This window comes from Nerophis lumbriciformis, linkage group LG03, assembly GCF_033978685.3.
Source record: "Nerophis lumbriciformis linkage group LG03, RoL_Nlum_v2.1, whole genome shotgun sequence".
Classification (NCBI taxonomy): domain Eukaryota; kingdom Metazoa; phylum Chordata; class Actinopteri; order Syngnathiformes; family Syngnathidae; genus Nerophis; species Nerophis lumbriciformis.
This window is the reverse complement of record NC_084550.2, coordinates 72151420-72169657: the sequence shown is the minus strand read 5'-3', so window position 1 is coordinate 72169657 and position 18238 is coordinate 72151420. Positions and strand designations below refer to the sequence as shown.

The window sequence follows — 18238 nt, the reverse complement described above, 5'->3', positions numbered from 1 at the left end:
CTTTGGGGAGGTGAACGGTACTTTGGGCTGTGGGATTGAGTGTGTTGTGCAGGTGTTAGAGTTGTATTGGCGGGTTATATGGACGGGAGGGGCGAGGTGTTTGTTATGCGGGATTAATTTGTGTCATATTAAATATAAGCCTGGTTGTGTTGTGGCTAATAGAGTATATGTGTATTTACTGTTTTAGTCATTCCCAGCTGAATATCAGGTCCCACCCGCCTCTCACAGCATCTTCCCTATCTGAATGGCTCCCACTGCCCTCTAGTCCTTCACTCTCACTTTCCTCATCCACCAATCTTTCATCCTGGCTCAAATTAATGGGGAAATCGTCGCTTTCTCGGTCCGAATGGCTCTCGCTGCTGGTGGCCATGATTGTAAACAATGTTTGGATGTGAGGAGCTCCACAACCTGTGACGTCACGCTACTCGTCTGCTACTTCCGCTACAGGCTAGGCTTTTTTATCAGCGTCCAAAAGTTGCAAACTTTATCGTCGATGTTCTCTACTAAATCCTTTCAGCAAAAATATGGCAATATCGCAAAATGATCAAGTATGACACATAGAATGGACCTGCTATCTTCGTTTACATAAGAAAATCACATTTCAGTAGGCCTTTAAAGGCACTGCCTTTGCGTGCCAGCCCAGTCACATAATATCTACGGCTTTTCACACACACAAGTGAATGCAAATCATACTTGGTCAACAGCCATACAGGTCACACGGAGGGTGGGAGTATAAACAACTTTAACACTGTTACAAATATGCGCCACACTGTGAACCCACACCAAACAAGAATGACAAACACATTTCGGGAGAACATCCGCACCGTAACACAACATAAACACAACAAAAAAAATACCCAGAACGCTTTGCAGCACTAACTCTTCCAAAACGCTACAATATACACCTCCGCTGCCACCAACCCCCCCATTATTGGTTCTATTTGAACAGAAAATCTGTGATGATACATTAAACATATGTTTCTTATTACACTTAAAGAACAATTTTAGAAGATTGAAATGAAAATGAAAAGGCATTAAACACATTGGTCTTTTCTTATTGCACTCAAAAGAACAATTTATAATTGTATTTTACATACACATATTGCCCATAGACTAGAAAGCTTTAATGACATTTTATTACCATTTTTTCTGGACTATAGAGTGCGCTGGTATATACGCCGCACCCACTAAATCCTAGAAGAAAATATGTTTTCATATATTAGCCGCACCGGACTGCAGATATATATGTTGTGAAAAGAGTTATTTGCAGAAACATTTTGGAAATGTTTATTTACATGCCTTAATTGTTTCCAGCAGTAAAACGGCTGATCAAACAAAACTAAAGTCATCGTCATGGACCCACTAGCTCTCCAATCAGCTAAACACACTTAGTAACTCCACGGTGAACTTTTGGTGAATTTACTGAGGACATTATTGTGGACAATAACACTTTTGTTTCATGGACCTCAAGTAGACATTGAATGTGCATATGCAAGCAACACAAGCATTATGAACAAAGTAATATGGCAGAAACTAAATAATAACATACATGAATAAAGATAAATGTAAAAACTGTGCAAGATAACACCTTATGTACATAAGAGATACACAAATAAAACAAATGTAAGAGTTTTGCAAGATGGCACCTGATGGCCATAAGACTTCTTTGATGAGCATTCCTCAACTTTCTCACTCTTTTTTGCCACTTGTGCCAGCTTTTTTGAAACATGTTGCAGGCATCAAATTCCAAATGGCAAAAAAGAAGCAAGTTTGTCAGTGTGAACATGAAATATCTTGTCTTTGCAGTCTATTCAATTGAATATAAGTTGAAAAGGATTTCTTGTATTCTCTTTTTATTTACCATTTACACAACCTGACAACTTCCTAGGTAAAAAACTTAATTAAAAACAAAAGTGAAAAACTGAATTGTATTGTTGTTTTTTAATATTTCTGTTGTTATTTGAATATATTGTTATTACTATTATTATTTTACTTGTTATGTTTATTCGTTACCAATTTATATCTGTTTTTTTAGCTACATTTAATAAAGGTGGGCATTTTTGGGGACCTCACGATTCGATCACGATTCAGGGGCTACGATTCGATTAAAAATGTAATATTGATGCATCTTTAAATTATGTATATTAATCCAGTTTTACATTTATTTTCATTTGACTGAATAAGCGTTTGTCAATTGCAACTCCTAAAAACAGTACGTTTGTAATAAGAACAGTTTATTTATTTATTTTAATTTGATTTATTTGGACTTAATTCCCGTCACATTTATTAAATGAATGGAAATGTGTGCATAACTGGAACATAAGTGCCCTAAAGTAAAGGAGCTGCTCGGATAGAATTTCCATTATTGACGTTTATAATCGGCCCTGTCTGAATTGCGATGCATCTAAAAAATCGATAATTCCCCTCACCTTTAATATTTAGTTTTGGTGGTACAATAAATACTTATGTTTTCAAATGAATGAATAATTGTGTAATCACTTGTGATTGCAATATCAATCCAAATAATCGTGATTCTTATGTTTTCCATAATCATTCCGCCCTACAATTTAGTCAACTTTACTGGTGGTCTGGATCATGTGAAATGTAGTTTTGGCAAAACAATACACCTCTACATTAGCCATGTAGTCTTATCAGTCCACACATGAAAAATAATGAATATTAACAATTATATAAACATGCAATTTGAATTAAACAGAAGACTGGTTGTGGCCATGCACCAAGAAGAAAGTCATCTTTGAAAACCAATTTAGACCCAAAGACATGGCAAGAAAGACACGAAAAGACCCTGGTTTACACACACTTTTTTTTAACCTCTTCTGAATGGAGAGTATAAGCCTTGTGCTGAAATATATACTCTAAACACCCCATTAGTTGGCCCCCCAGTGAGAGCAGACATTGTACAGTAAGTGATTGTTTCATTGTGTTCGTTGTTTGTACTTCTTGTTTAGCACTTAGCAACACTGCTACATGATGCTTAGTGATGCATTAAAGCTGAACCTGCTTATAACTCACAGTCTAAAACTTGCAGCTCGCCCTCCGTATATTCAGGCTCAAAATAAAAGGTTCTGGATCCTCATTAGTCCCAAAGTAATTGTTTTTAGCCCTCATGACGTCTGCCATGATTATTAAGGTTGAGCAGCGGAGCAAGTACAGCAGGTGCGATGCAGAGCACCACAAGGGCCCTATTGAAATGTCTTTGTTAATTATTATTATTATTATGCCGGCGCTTAATATGCACGAAAACTCCCCATTGCAAGCGCGTCAGATATGGCAAAAATGTTTATATTTTGGGTGTCTTGAAAATGAAAATTCAAAATTGTCTCTCTAGCGCCACCTTTAAAATGAGAAGAAATGGGCCCCTCCTACCAGATTCACGTATCGAAACAAAAATCGCAGGAGACTTCTGTGATGATGGGACACACCCGGCGTAATGCTTAAAATGAGTAAATGATGTAAATATTACATGTTGAGATAATGCCTGTTACCACATTACACAAACAAAAAAGTGTATTACTGTAGTTAGTTTATTTTGGTCATGGCTGTGAAACAGTGAAAGAAAGCAATGCTGCACGAGTTCACAAGTCCTCATGCACTTTGCACATTACTGTTTGTTTTGTCCTCATGGCCAGTGAGCTGATAATCAACGAGGCTTTTTGTCCATCTTTTCATGCACCTCAAAGTGCCTTTTGTCTGCACATTCATATATTCTGCATATAAGGCCCTCTAAAAGTCGTTTAAATAATACAAACGTTTTATTTGTCTGTTTCCCCCACATATTGGGATGATGATGTCATTGTATGATTTGCATAATTGGAAGTCATTTTTTTGAAGGGCTAAAATAATGTTATAGATATATTTAAAGACAAGTATGTTACTATTTCTTATTAACAAGGGATGTAACGGTATCAAAGTCCAATATTATTGCGGTATATGTCTAAAACAAAACAAAGCTTGGTAAAAATGCTATAGTGTGTAAAATGAAGTGCCACGAATGTTTAGGATAAACATGCTTACTGTAATTGAACACACACATGTTCTATTATTTATTACTGTAAAGTGGTATTTTAAGTGCAAAAAATTGTGCAGGAACATCTACTGTTTCAAGCAAATATTGAAAAGAACAATTTACCAGTGGTGCCTAAAAAGTAACAATGTAAACATCTAGTGTAATAAACGTAAACAATAATGTAGTTTAGTCTTTCAACTTTGACATTTTTAGAAGCAGTGTCCTCACCAGTGGTCCTTTTTTTATTTCAGTCTAGAAAATGTTGTTTCTCAGAAAAGTAAACTATTAATAACATTTTTAATAATGTAAAGACCTCACAAACTGAGGTTTGGCGTCGCTGGCTTCAAATATTCTTTCTGGTAGGCGCTTACCATTTGTCCATCTCTGCTTTCTGCCCGAGTGCAGCTGGAGGGACTTTTACACCTCAGTCACATCAAGAGACAAGCAGTAGAAAAATAGATGGATGTATCAAGTAGCTTTTTTGTTTACTCCTATTTCCTGTGTGTTTATGTATATGTATGTAAATATATATTTGTATACAGTGCGCGTATGTATGTATATATTTATATTTGTGTATGTATGTATGTATGTATGTATGTATATATATATATATAAGAGAATACAGCAAATCCTTTTCAACTTATATTCAATTGAATAGACTGCAAAGACAAGATATTTCATGTTCACACTGAGAAACTTCCTTTTTTTTGTTGCAAATAATCATGAACTTAGAATTGAATGGCAGCAACACATTGCAAAACAGGCATTTTTACCAGTGTGTTACATGGCCTTTCCTTTTAACAACACTCAGTAAAGGTTTGGGAACTGAGGAGACCATTTTTTGAAGTGGAATTCTTTCCCATTCTTGCTTGATGTACAGCTTAAGTTGCTATTTTAGGCTTCATACATTTTCAATGGGAGACAGGTCTGGACTACAGGCAGGCCAGTCTAGTACCCACATTATTTTACTATGAAGCAACGCTGTTGTAACACGTGGCTTGGCATTGTCTTGCGGAAATAAGCAGGGGCGTCCATGATAACGTTGCTTGGATGGCAACATATGTTGCTCCAAAAGCTGTATGTACCTTTCAGCATTAAAACATTCACAGATGTGTAAGTTACCCATGTCTTGGGCACTATTACACCCTCATACTATCACAGATGCTGACTTTTACACTTCCACCCTAGAACAATCCGGATGGTTGTTTTCTTCTTTGTTCCAGAGGACACAACGTCCACAGTTTCCAAAAACAATTTGAAATGTGGACTCGTCAGACCACAGAACACTTTTCCACTTTGCATCAGTCCATCTTAGATGAGCTCAGGCCCAGTGAAGCCGACGGCATTTCTGGGTGTTGTTGATAAATGGCTTTGCCTTTGCATAGTAGAGTTTTAACTTGCACTTACAGATGTAGCAACCAACTGTAGTTACTGACAGTGGTTTTCTGAAGTGTTCCTGAGTCAATGTGGTGATATCCTTTACACACTGATATCAGTTTTTGATTCAGTACAGCCTGAGGGATGGAAGGTCACGGGCTCAGCTGCTTACGTGCAGTGATTTCTCCAGATCCTCTGAACCTTTTGATGATATTACGGAGCGTAGATGGTGAAATCCCTAAATTCCTTGCAATAGCTGCTTGAGAGATGTTGTTCTTAAACAATTTGCTCAGGCGTTTGTTGACAAAGTGGTGACCCTCGCCCCGTCCTTGTTTGATTTGTGAATAAGTGAGCATTTCATGGAAGCTGCTTTTATACCCAATCATGGCACCCACCTGTTCCCAATTAGCCCGTTCACCTGTGGGATGTTCCAAATAAGTCTTTGATGAGCATTCCTCAACTTTCTCACTCTTTTTTGCCACTTGTGCCAGCTTTTTTGAAACATGTTGCAGGCATTTAATTCCAAATGAGCTAATATTTGCAAAAAAATACCAAAGTTTGTCAGTGTGAACATGAAATATCTTGTCTTTGCAGTCTATTCAATTGAATATAAGTTGAAAAGGATTTGTTGTATTCTCTTTTTATTGACCATTTACACAACCTGACAACTTCACTGCTTTTGTACTTTGTAAATGTATTGGAAGATGTTGAAGTGCTTTGGAAGTAAAAAGGCCCTTTAGTCAAGTGTGTCAATGTTTGCATGACTGATGAAGGTCAGCAAGCAGAAGAGGCCCAAAGATTCCTCCATCTCTGCCAAGGTGACACCCTGGTGTGACACCCTGGTGTGACTTTGGGGTGTGACGCCATACGACTCATTTCATTGGCTCATACTCTCTCTTCCTGTGACCAATGAGGCAATGAAAAGGTTGAATGGACTAAGAGGCTGTTTTTGATTTGAGGGGGAATGTTGGTGAAAGTCCCACCTTTTCTCCCGTCCATGTTTGTTTGTCCACGTGTCTGCCACTCTTGCTTTTTCACGACTCATCACTTCCTGCAAAGTCTTCAGCGGCCGCAGCTGCTCCAACCCCCACAAACTTGACATACTTATTATTGACGGGGTTTCCACTTCAGACCCTGCTTTTTCCCTCACTTGGGAGGTTAAAATGTGTCGGTGTAATGTGTGTGTGTGTGTGTGTGTGGAGGCATTACACGTTCATCATTCTTGTCTTTTCTTCAAATTCACTTTGCATATATTATGTTGCTGTACGACAATATAATCATCCTAAGAAACATATACAACATATCAATTGCTTTATTTACTCATTTAGTTGCTGAATAGGCGTTTTTTCAACTGTAAAGGGAACCAGGCTGGAATATATACAAATGTTTATTATTAGTATTTTATTAGTACTTCCATGCAGATTCTGGCATTAATTGTGGGAAAAAATTAAATTGATTACATGAGACAGCTAAATGTACTTAAATAATAATGAAATAATATACATACAGTATACAGTACAATATATTCTAGATGATAACGGATAAATAAAATAAATATAGACAAATACAATAAAAAAATAAAAAATAAATAAAAATTAAAACTTTATTTTAATTTAATTTTTTTAGTTCAGTTTCAGTGGAACATGCATACGATACTGTCATGACTTGGTCCTGGGGTTAGGGTTAGGGTTAGGTTAATGTAAGTACATGATTTAATAATAATAATAACTGGGATTTATATAGCGCTTTTCTAAGTACCCAAAGTCCCTTTACATGTAGAACCCATCAATCATTCACACCTGGTGGTGGTAAGCTACTTTCATAGACACAGCTGCCCTGGGGTAGACTGACGGATTTATTTAATACATCAAACAAAAAGTACAAACGAAAAGCGCGCACAGTGGCGGAGAACAAACTATGAAAGCAAAAGACTATAGCATTAATAAACAAAAACTTACTTGGCTTGGACAAAAATAGCAGCATGAAGGATGGACATGAAAACAAGTGTCAGGAATTTTCTCCAGTGCGGGACAAATGTGTCCCCAATATCGTGCACACCTGTCGCCATCTCATAACAGCAGTGCGCTCTTAAGGACGTGATGAGACCCCACGGAAATAAAGCGAGTGAAATGAAGTAAAACGAAGCAATTGGCTCCGTTATTCCAAGGGAAAATCTCGGCAGCAACGTCAGTCTACTTTTCTACAGCCCAATAGCGTATACTGCTGCAACTCTGTGGCCCGGATAAAAGGATTGATGTTTACGGCAGTCGCTCACCTGTCTGGGCAACACTTAGGTGCAGGTAGCGTGTACACAAGTCATTCAAGAGAAGCAAGGAACAATTTGCAGTCATGTTGCTGCTATGATAGAATATACATTCAATGATAACTAACGCTAACTATCCAAAACACTATCATTAGCTAACAACATCCAAAGCTAATGTTACGTACGTATGCATTTATGCTATTACATTTGCATCAGTCCATCTTAGATGAGCGAAGCCGGCGGGGTTTCTGGGTGTTGTTGATAAATGGCTTTGGCTTTGCATAGGAGAGTTTTAACTTGCACTTACAGATGTAGCGACCAACTGTAGTTACTGACAGTGGTTTTCTGAAGTGTTCCTGAGCCCATGTGGTGATATCCTTTACACAGTTTTTGATGCAGTACACCTGAGGGATAGAAAGTCACGGGCTTGCCGCTTACGTGCAGTGATTTCTCCACATTCTCTGAACCCTTTGATGATATTACGGAGCGTAGATGGTGAAATCCCTAAATTCCTTGCAATAGCTGCTTGAGAAATGTTGTTCTTAAACTGTTTGACAATTTGCTCAGGCATTTGTTGACAAAGTGGTGACCCTCGCCCCATCCTTGTTTGTGAATGACTGAGCATTTCATGGAATCTACTTTTATACCCAATCATGGCACCCACCTGTTCCCAATTAGCCTTTTCTCCTGTGGGATGTTCCAAATAAGTCTTTGATGAGCATTCCTCAACTTTCTCACTCTTTTTTGCCACTTGTGCCAGCTTTTTTGAAACATGTTGCAGGCATCAAATTCCAAATGAGCTAATATTTGCAAAAAGAAGAAAGTTTCTCAGTGTGAACATGAAATATCTTGTCTTTGCAGTCTATTCAATGGAATATAAGTTGAAAAGGATTTGCTGTATTCTCTTTTTATTGACCATTTACACAACCTGACAACTTCACTGCTTTTGTACTTTGTAGATGCTCCACAACAGACATATGATTGTAGATGACACACAACTCTTTAACCGCAGAAACGTAGTAAAAAAAAGTCACGTGCTAACAGAAAGCCTATCGAGGGAATATGGACAAACAGATATTTGTTTTTTACCCTCAGACAATCATTATACAGACAGACTACTTACGTACGCACACACACCCACACACACACACACACACACACACACACACACACACATTAGTTCACAGGCACGTGAATTGGATTGCGGACGCACAACTTGAGACAAACATTTGCAAATAATTTTGCTCCAATTCTACTTAAAACGTGAGCAGGTGCTAACAATAAGCAGGTATCAACTACCAACTTGTTGCAATACTCTGAAGTGTACGGCTGCAAAATTAGCAAAAAGAAGTTAGCAAAAACAGTTTGCATTTGCTAATGTTCCCACTGCCCTGACCCAACATCATCAATTTAGGTTAGATCGGAGAAGGACGTTATGACCGTTATACTTTGGTGATGTTGGTGTCAATATTAATGTTTAGGCATGAAATGAAAACATGATTGACATGCATAAACATTTCTGAAGTTGCCACCATGAAACAGATGAGGAGTGAATGAGTGAAAAAAAGAGCATGTCTACTAGATCTTACCATGGTTGATATTTAATATTTGACACAGCGCTAGTATGCCTAATCAATCATCGCTGAAGTCAACCAAACAAGTGAGGCATATCATTTCCACGTTCATGTAACCGCGGACACAGTCACATAATTGGCCAATAAAACATAATCCACTGTATTAGACTGTATTTATGTTATTCACATGTGAATAATGCTGTATAATAGACTGTATTTATATTATTCACATGTGAATAATGCTGTATAATAGACTGTATTTATATTATTCACATGTAAATAATGCTGTATAATAGACTGTATTTATATTATTCACATGTGAATAATGCTGGATAATAGACTATTTATGTTATTCACATGTAAATAATGCTGTATAATAGACTGTATTTATATTATTCACATGTGAATAATGCTGTATAATAGACTGTATTTATATTATTCACATGTGAATAATGCTGGATAATAGACTGTATTTATGTTATTCACATGTAAATAATGCTGTATAATAGACTGTATTTATATTATTCACATGTGAATAATGCTGTATAATAGACTGTATTTATATTATTCACATGTAAAAAATACCTAAGTGTTTATTGTCTATTGTGAGCGAACTGTGGTGCTGAATTTCCCCCAGGGATCAATAAAGTACTTTCTATTCTATTCTATTCTATTCTATTCTATTCTGTCATTGCCAGCGACTAAACTACAAAGCTGAAGCCAGCTTTTTGTTGATGTCCTTTGTTCTTTGAAAGTATATTTAAAGATTTGGAGGTACAATAAATACTTATGTTTTCAAATGAATTAGTTTTAGTTTAGTTTATTATTTCTGCGGTCATTGGTCAACAAAATAAACAAACAGTTTTACATTCATAAATTGACAATTTTACAGACCAAAGGGGTTTTTTAGGCTGAAGTTGAGCACTTCTTCGTCCTAACCCTATAAACTACAAGATGTAGTAAAAGCAGAAGACAAACCCTATAAACTACAAGATGTAGTAAAACCAGAAGACAAACCATATAAACTACAAGATGTAGTAAAAGCAGAAGACAAACCCTATAAACTACAAGATGTAGTAAAAGCAGAAGACATCGGGCTCTGATCTTGAGCTTCATAGAAATGTGACATCTTCTTTCCACAACATAATACAAACACACAACATAAATAAACACTGTTGAAATGTATCCACAGTAGAGACATTGACAAACACGTGTTTGTACCAATAATATACTATATACAAACATTTATACTTCTATTATTTTTCATCTCCCACATTTAGTTTTGTAATTACCATTGACCATAGTATTAACTAATGTGTTGATTGAAGAGTAATTACCATTGATCATAGTATTAACTAATGTGTTGATTGAAGAGTAATTACCATTGATCATAGTATTAACTAATGTGTTGATTGAAGAGTAATTACCATTGATCATAGTATTAACTAATGTGTTGATTGAAGAATAATTACCATTGATCATAGTATTAACTAATGTGTTGATTGAAGAATAATTACCATTGATCATAGTATTAACTAATGTGTTGATTGAAGAGTAATTACCATTGATCATAGTATTAACTAATGTGTTGATTGAAGAGTAATTACCATTGATCATAGTATTAACTAATGTGTTGATTGAAGAATAATTACCATTGATCATAGTATTAACTAATGTGTTGATTGAAGAGTAATTACCATTGATCATAGTATTATCTAATGTGTTGATTGAAGAGTGATATATTTTCCAAGAGATTGGTGTTAAAGTGTGTTAGTGGAAGATCATCCAAGCTGTTCCACACATGACACAAACACATCTACTTTGTAGGATAGTTCTTATGTTTGCTTTCTTAAAGACAGCTGAACCTCTGAGGTGGTATGAACTGTCCCCGAGTTTGAAGCTCTCCTGGAGACAGCCAGGCAGCATGTGGTTATGAGCTCTGTACGTCACACTAGCAGTGTTCAGGTCAACAAGATTGTGCACTTTTAATGTTTTTCATTTCATAAAAAGAGCATTGGTATGGTCATAATAATCCGCATAATTTATTTGAATAACATAAATATTTAATAATTTTAAATATTTCATTTAATAACCTGCTCAGTGGCCTAGTGGTTAGAGTGTCCGCCCTGAGATGGGTAGGTTGTGAGTTCAAACCCCGGCCGAGTCACACCAAAGACTATAAAAATGGGAGCCATTACCTCCCTGCTTGGCACTCAGCATCAAGGCTTGGAATTGGGGCTTAAATCACCAAAAATTATTCCCAGGCGCGGCCACCGCTGCTGCTCACTGCTCCCCTCACCTTCCAGGGGGTGATCAAGGGTGATGGGTCAAATGCGGAGGGTAATTTCCTCACACCTAGTGTGTGTGTGACTATCATTGCTACTTTAACTTGAATCATTTACATTTGCAATGGCTTTTTTTGAAGTAAGAACATAGAGTTGATGTTTGACAAATACATTCATAATCATGTTATTAATCGTGATTTCAATATTCATCAAAATGAATCAATATTTTTGCTATAATCATCCAGCCTTGATAAATAACATTTCAATAGCAAGTGAAGGAACATTAAAACCTGATTGTTTCTCCTGGTACAAAACTGGATTTTGCTGGTGGAAGTTCATAAAAACAATGTTGTTCTATAAGTCAGTCTGCAAGAACATCTGGAATCACTTTTACTCTTTCTTAACTTTGCCATTCTAATTACACACACATTTTACAGCACTTCAAGTCTTTCAATCAACTTCATGTGTGTGTGTGTGGGGAGGAACACATCAGCTAAAGGAGTTAGTGTTTTAACAGCACTGCTGCCTGCTTTATGAGCACAATCTGTTAGCATTTACATTTGCAGAAGAATGTTGTCAAAACAAGTTTGTGTTTGTGTTTGTCCTTGCTCATCTTTGTTTGTGTCCCACAGGGGAGGAAGAAACCCTTCCATGAGGTCATCAAGGCCAACATTGGTGATGCACACGCCATGGGCCAGCAGCCCATTACCTTCTTCAGACAGGTGTGCTCCTTAAAGCACCACACACACACTCTTTATACCTTCCATGATAACGTCCACTGTCCTCTGACTGTTTTCACATGTGTGTGTTTCCAAGGTATTGGCGCTCTGCTCCTATCCTGAGCTTCTCAACGACAGAACATTCCCAGAGGATGCTAAAAGTAGAGCGCGACGCATTCTGCAGTCATGTGGCGGCCACAGTATGGGTATGTTGCTGATTAATGCTCTCCTGACAGCACAAAAGGGTTATTAATGATCTTTCTTTACCTTGCACTGCTTGTCATCGCTACTTCTTCTGCTCTTACTGGAGGCAACAGCAATATGACTCATTTGGATCATCATTCATTGAAGCATTGACAGTAATTACACAAGGACAACATATTACTTATTACAACATGTGATGCTCTTCCTTTAGGCAACACAACATGTTGAAAGAGTCATATTGGACCAAAAATACAAATCTGTCTGGAGCCGCCAAAAATGAAAAGTCTTATATAAGTGTTATAATGAAGACAACACATGATGTAAGTGTCTATATTAGCTATATTAGCCTACTATCAAAATGACTTTAAAAGTCTTATATAAGTGTTATAACGAAGGCAACACATGATGTAAGTGTCTATATTAGCCTACTATCAAAATGACTTTAAAAGACTTATATAAGTGTTATAATGAAGGCAACACATGATGTAAGTGTCTATATTAGCCTACTATCAAAATGACTTTAAAAGTCTTATATAAGTGTTATAATGAAGGCAACACATGATGTAAGTGTCTATATTAGCCTACTATCAAAATGACTTTAAAAGTCTTATATAAGTGTTATAATGAAGACAACACATGATGTAAGTGTCTATATTAGCTATATTAGCCTACTATCAAAATGACTTTAAAAGTCTTATATAAGTGTTATAACGAAGGCAGCACATGATGTAAGTGTCTATATTAGCCTACTATCAAAATGACTTTAAAAGACTTATATAAGTGTTATAATGAAGGCAACACATGATGTAAGTGTCTATATTAGCCTACTATCAAAATGACTTTAAAAGTCTTATATAAGTGTTATAATGAAGACAACACATGATGTAAGTGTCTATATTAGCCTACTATCAAAATGACTTTAAAAGTCTTATATAAGTGTTATAATGAAGGCAACACATGATGTAAGTGTCTATATTAGCTATATTAGCCTACTATCAAAATGACTTTAAAAGTCTTATATAAGTGTTATAACGAAGGCAACACATGATGTAAGTGTCTATATTAGCCTACTATCAAAATGACTTTAAAAGTCTTATATAAGTGTTATAATGAAGGCAACACATGATGTAAGTGTCTATATTAGCCTACTATCAAAATGACTTTAAAAGTCTTATATAAGTGTTATAATGAAGGCAACACATGATGTAAGTGTCTATATTAGCCTACTATCAAAATGACTTTAAAAGACTTATATAAGTGTTATAATGAAGGCAACACATGATGTAAGTGTCTATATTAGCTATATTAGCCTACTATCAAAATGACTTTAAAAGTCTTATATAAGTGTTATAACGAAGGCAACACATGATGTAAGTGTCTATATTAGCTATATTAGTCTACTATCAAAATGACTTTAAAAGTCTTATATAAGTGTTATAACGAAGGCAACACATGATGTAAGTGTCTATATTAGCCTACTATCAAAATGACTTTAAAAGTCTTATATAAGTGTTATAATGAAGGCAACACATGATGTAAGTGTCTATATTAGCCTACTATCAAAATGACTTTAAAAGTCTTATATAAGTGTTATAATGAAGGCAACACATGATGTAAGTGTCTATATTAGCCTACTATCAAAATGACTTTAAAAGACTTATATAAGTGTTATAATGAAGGCAACACATGATGTAAGTGTCTATATTAGCTATATTAGCCTACTATCAAAATGACTTTAAAAGTCTTATATAAGTGTTATAACGAAGGCAACACATGATGTAAGTGTCTATATTAGCTATATTAGCCTACTATCAAAATGACTTTAAAAGACTTATATAAGTGTTATAATGAAGGCAACACATGATGTAAGTGTCTATATTAGCTATATTAGCCTACTATCAAAATGACTTTAAAAGTCTTATATAAGTGTTATAATGAAGGCAACACATGATGTAAGTGTCTATATTAGCCTACTATCAAAATGACTTTAAAAGACTTATATAAGTGTTATAATGAAGGCAACACATGATGTAAGTGTCTATATTAGCTATATTAGCCTACTATCAAAATGACTTTAAAAGTCTTATATAAGTGTTATAACGAAGGCAACACATGATGTAAGTGTCTATATTAGCTATATTAGCCTACTATCAAAATGACTTTAAAAGACTTATATAAGTGTTATAATGAAGGCAACACATGATGTAAGTGTCTATATTAGCTATATTAGCCTACTATCAAAATGACTTTAAAAGTCTTATATAAGTGTTATAATGAAGGCAACACATGATGTAAGTGTCTATATTAGCCTACTATCAAAATGACCTTAAAAGTCTTATATAAGTGTTATAATGAAGGCAACACATGATGTAAGTGTCTATATTAGCCTACTATCAAAATGACCTTAAAAGTCTTATATAAGTGTTATAATGAAGGCAACACATGATGTAAGTGTCTATATTAGTTATATTAGCCTACTATCAAAGGCTGAGGCAAATCTTCGTTGACATAAATGTTGTATTATAATTTGTATTCTACACATTTTTGCAACATTGGAACTAATGAGTAAAATGGAGGCTTCTCACAGGATGAGATAACTCCTGGAAATGAAATGAGTGGCTCAGCATGACCAAAGGTATAGATGTGTGTGTCCAAGTTAAAGGTATAGATGTGTGTGTCCAAGTTAAAGGTATAGATGTGTGTGTCCAAGTTAAAGGTATAGACGTGTGTGTCCAAGTTAAAGGTATAGATGTGTGTGTCCAAGTTAAAGGTATAGATGTGTGTGTCCAAGTTAAAGGTATAGATGTGTGTGTCCAAGTTAAAGGTATAGATGTGTGTGTCCAAGTTAAAGTGTGTGTCCAAGTTAAAGGTATAGATGTGTGTGTCCAAGTTAAAGGTATAGATGTGTGTGTCCAAGTTAAAGTGTGTGTCCAAGTTAAAGGTATAGATGTGTGTGTCCAAGTTAAAGGTATAGATGTGTGTGTCCAAGTTAAAGGTATAGATGTGTGTGTCCAAGTTAAAGGTATAGACGTGTGTGTCCAAGTTAAAGGTATAGATGTGTGTGTCCAAGTTAAAGGTATAGATGTGTGTGTCCAAGTTAAAGGTATAGATGTGTGTGTCCAAGTTAAAGGTATAGATGTGTGTGTCCAAGTTAAAGTGTGTGTCCAAGTTAAAGGTATAGATGTGTGTGTCCAAGTTAAAGGTATAGATGTGTGTGTCCAAGTTAAAGTGTGTGTCCAAGTTAAAGGTATAGATGTGTGTGTCCAAGTTAAAGGTATAGATGTGTGTGTCCAAGTTAAAGGTATAGATGTGTGTGTCCAAGTTAAAGGTATAGATGTGTGTGTCCAAGTTAAAGGTATAGATGTGTGTGTCCAAGTTAAAGGTATAGATGTGTGTGTCCAAGTTAAAGGTATAGATGTGTGTGTCCAAGTTAAAGGTATAGATGTGTGTGTCCAAGTTAAAGGTATAGATGTGTGTGTCCAAGTTAAAGGTATAGATGTGTGTGTCCAAGTTAAAGGTATAGATGTGTGTGTCCAAGTTAAAGGTATAGATGTGTGTGTCCCAGTTAAAGGTATAGATGTGTGTGTCCAAGTTAAAGGTATAGATGTGTGTGTCCAAGTTAAAGGTATAGATGTGTGTGTCCAAGTTAAAGGTATAGATGTGTGTGTCCAAGTTAAAGGTATAGATGTGTGTGTCCAAGTTAAAGGTATAGATGTGTGTGTCCAAGTTAAAGGTATAGATGTGTGTGTCCAAGTTAAAGTGTGTGTCCAAGTTAAAGGTATAGATGTGTGTGTCCAAGTTAAAGGTATAGATGTGTGTGTCCAAGTTAAAGTGTGTGTCCAAGTTAAAGGTATAGATGTGTGTGTCCAAGTTAAAGGTATAGATGTGTGTGTCCAAGTTAAAGGTATAGATGTGTGTGTCCAAGTTAAAGGTATAGATGTGTGTGTCCAAGTTAAAGGTATAGATGTGTGTGTTCAAGTTAAAGGTATAGATGTGTGTGTCCAAGTTAAAGGTATAGATGTGTGTGTCCAAGTTAAAGGTATAGATGTGTGTGTCCAAGTTAAAGGTATAGATGTGTGTGTCCCTGTTAAAGGTATAGATGTGTGTGTCCAACTTAAAGGTATAGATGTGTGTGTCCAAGTTAAAGGTATAGATGTGTGTGTCCAAGTTAAAGGTATAGATGTGTGTGTCCAAGTTAAAGGTATAGATGTGTGTGTCCAAGTTAAAGGTATAGATGTGTGTGTCCAAGTTAAAAGTATAGATGTGTGTGTCCAAGTTAAAGGTATAGATGTGTGTGTCCAAGTTAAAAGTATAGATGTGTGTGTCCAAGTTAAAGGTATAGATGTGTGTGTCCAAGTTAAAGGTATAGATGTGTGTGTCCAAGTTAAAGGTATAGATGTGTGTGTCCAAGTTAAAGGTATAGATGTGTGTGTCCAAGTTAAAGGTATAGATGTGTGTGTCCAAGTTAAAGGTATAGATGTGTGTGTCCCAATTAAAGGTATAGATGTGTGTGTCCCAGTTAAAGGTAACGGCAGGCTGTCTTCTTCTAATGGATTTATTACAATCTTTGCAAGCTGGGTAACGTTTGCTGTGGTCTGGAACAACATGGCACACTAACAACTATGAGAAATGCAGCCAATATTACATAGAGATAATGTGTCATGCAAATATACATGAAATACACAGAGGACATAAGTAAAGGAAATTAAATATAGCTACAAGCAAGGCATAATGCTAGCCTAAATAGCATGTTAGCATCGATTAGCTTGCAGTCATGGATTGACCAAATATGCACTCCAGCAAATCAATAACATCAACAAAGCTCACCTTTGTGCATTCACGCACGGCATAAAACATTTGGTGGACAAAACGAGACAAAGGAGTGGCATAAAACACGTCTTTCTGTGGCAGCATCGGAGAAAGTTGTACATGTAAACAAACTACGATGAGTTCAAGGATGGCTGAAATGAGTAGGACAAAACAGTGCTTGCCAAATCCTCTCCTCAGTGAAGCATGTTTAATATAAAAAGTGGCATTTATAACAATTAGGAAGCTTTGTGTCATCTTTCTTCTCCTGCAGAAAATATTTTTTTTTCCATTGTCACACATCTCTGAAAGAGGTTTAGAGCCGCGGGTTGCTGACCCCTCCTTTAGGCTCTACGTGTTTTATTGTTGCTCTTAGGCTCTTACACTGCCAGTCAAGGCATCGACTGTGTGCGCTGGGACGTGGCCCGCTACATTGAACAAAGGGACGGCGGCGTGGAGTGCGACCCGGATGACATCTACCTCACAACGGGGGCCAGCGATGGCATTGTGGTAAAGATAGAAATAAAACAAGCTCAAAAAGTCAACAAAGGCACATTTAACATTTTGCCATTTTGCCACCCTGCTCAGACCATGCTCAAGCTGCTGGTGTGCGGCGAAGGTGCAGCTCGCACCGGCGTCATGATCTCCATCCCCCAGTACCCTCTGTACTCGGCCGCCCTCGCCGAGCTGGGCGCCGTGCAGATCAACTACTACCTCAATGAGGACAAGTGCTGGAGTCTGGACATCAGTGAGCTGCAGCGAGCTCTAGAGGACGCCAGGCGCTACTGCAACCCCCGGGCCCTGTGCATCATTAACCCAGGGAACCCCACAGGTAAATGCCCCCCCTCTCTGTTCAAGAAGAAAAAGACCATCTTTTTCTCACTTTGAGCTCACATGAATGTGATCATTTTGGGGGTCTCTCTATGGCAGGGGTGTCAAACATAAGGCCCGAGGACCGGATCAGGCCCGAGGGATGAGTTTGC

The 18238-nt window shown here is 36.7% G+C and overlaps 1 protein-coding gene across 2 annotated transcripts in view; it reads left to right on the top strand.

Moving 5' to 3' along the window:
• Positions 1 to 18238, top strand: part of LOC133590355 (alanine aminotransferase 2-like) — a 43160-nt gene that overhangs the window by 10084 nt on the left and 14838 nt on the right. For both annotated transcript variants that reach the window (XM_061942979.1, XM_061942972.2), the window contains 4 exons: positions 12159 to 12248; positions 12343 to 12451; positions 17632 to 17765; positions 17844 to 18087. In XM_061942979.1, the coding sequence (XP_061798963.1) occupies positions 12159 to 12248; positions 12343 to 12451; positions 17632 to 17765; positions 17844 to 18087 (577 nt within the window). The remainder of the gene's footprint in view (positions 1 to 12158; positions 12249 to 12342; positions 12452 to 17631; positions 17766 to 17843; positions 18088 to 18238) is intronic.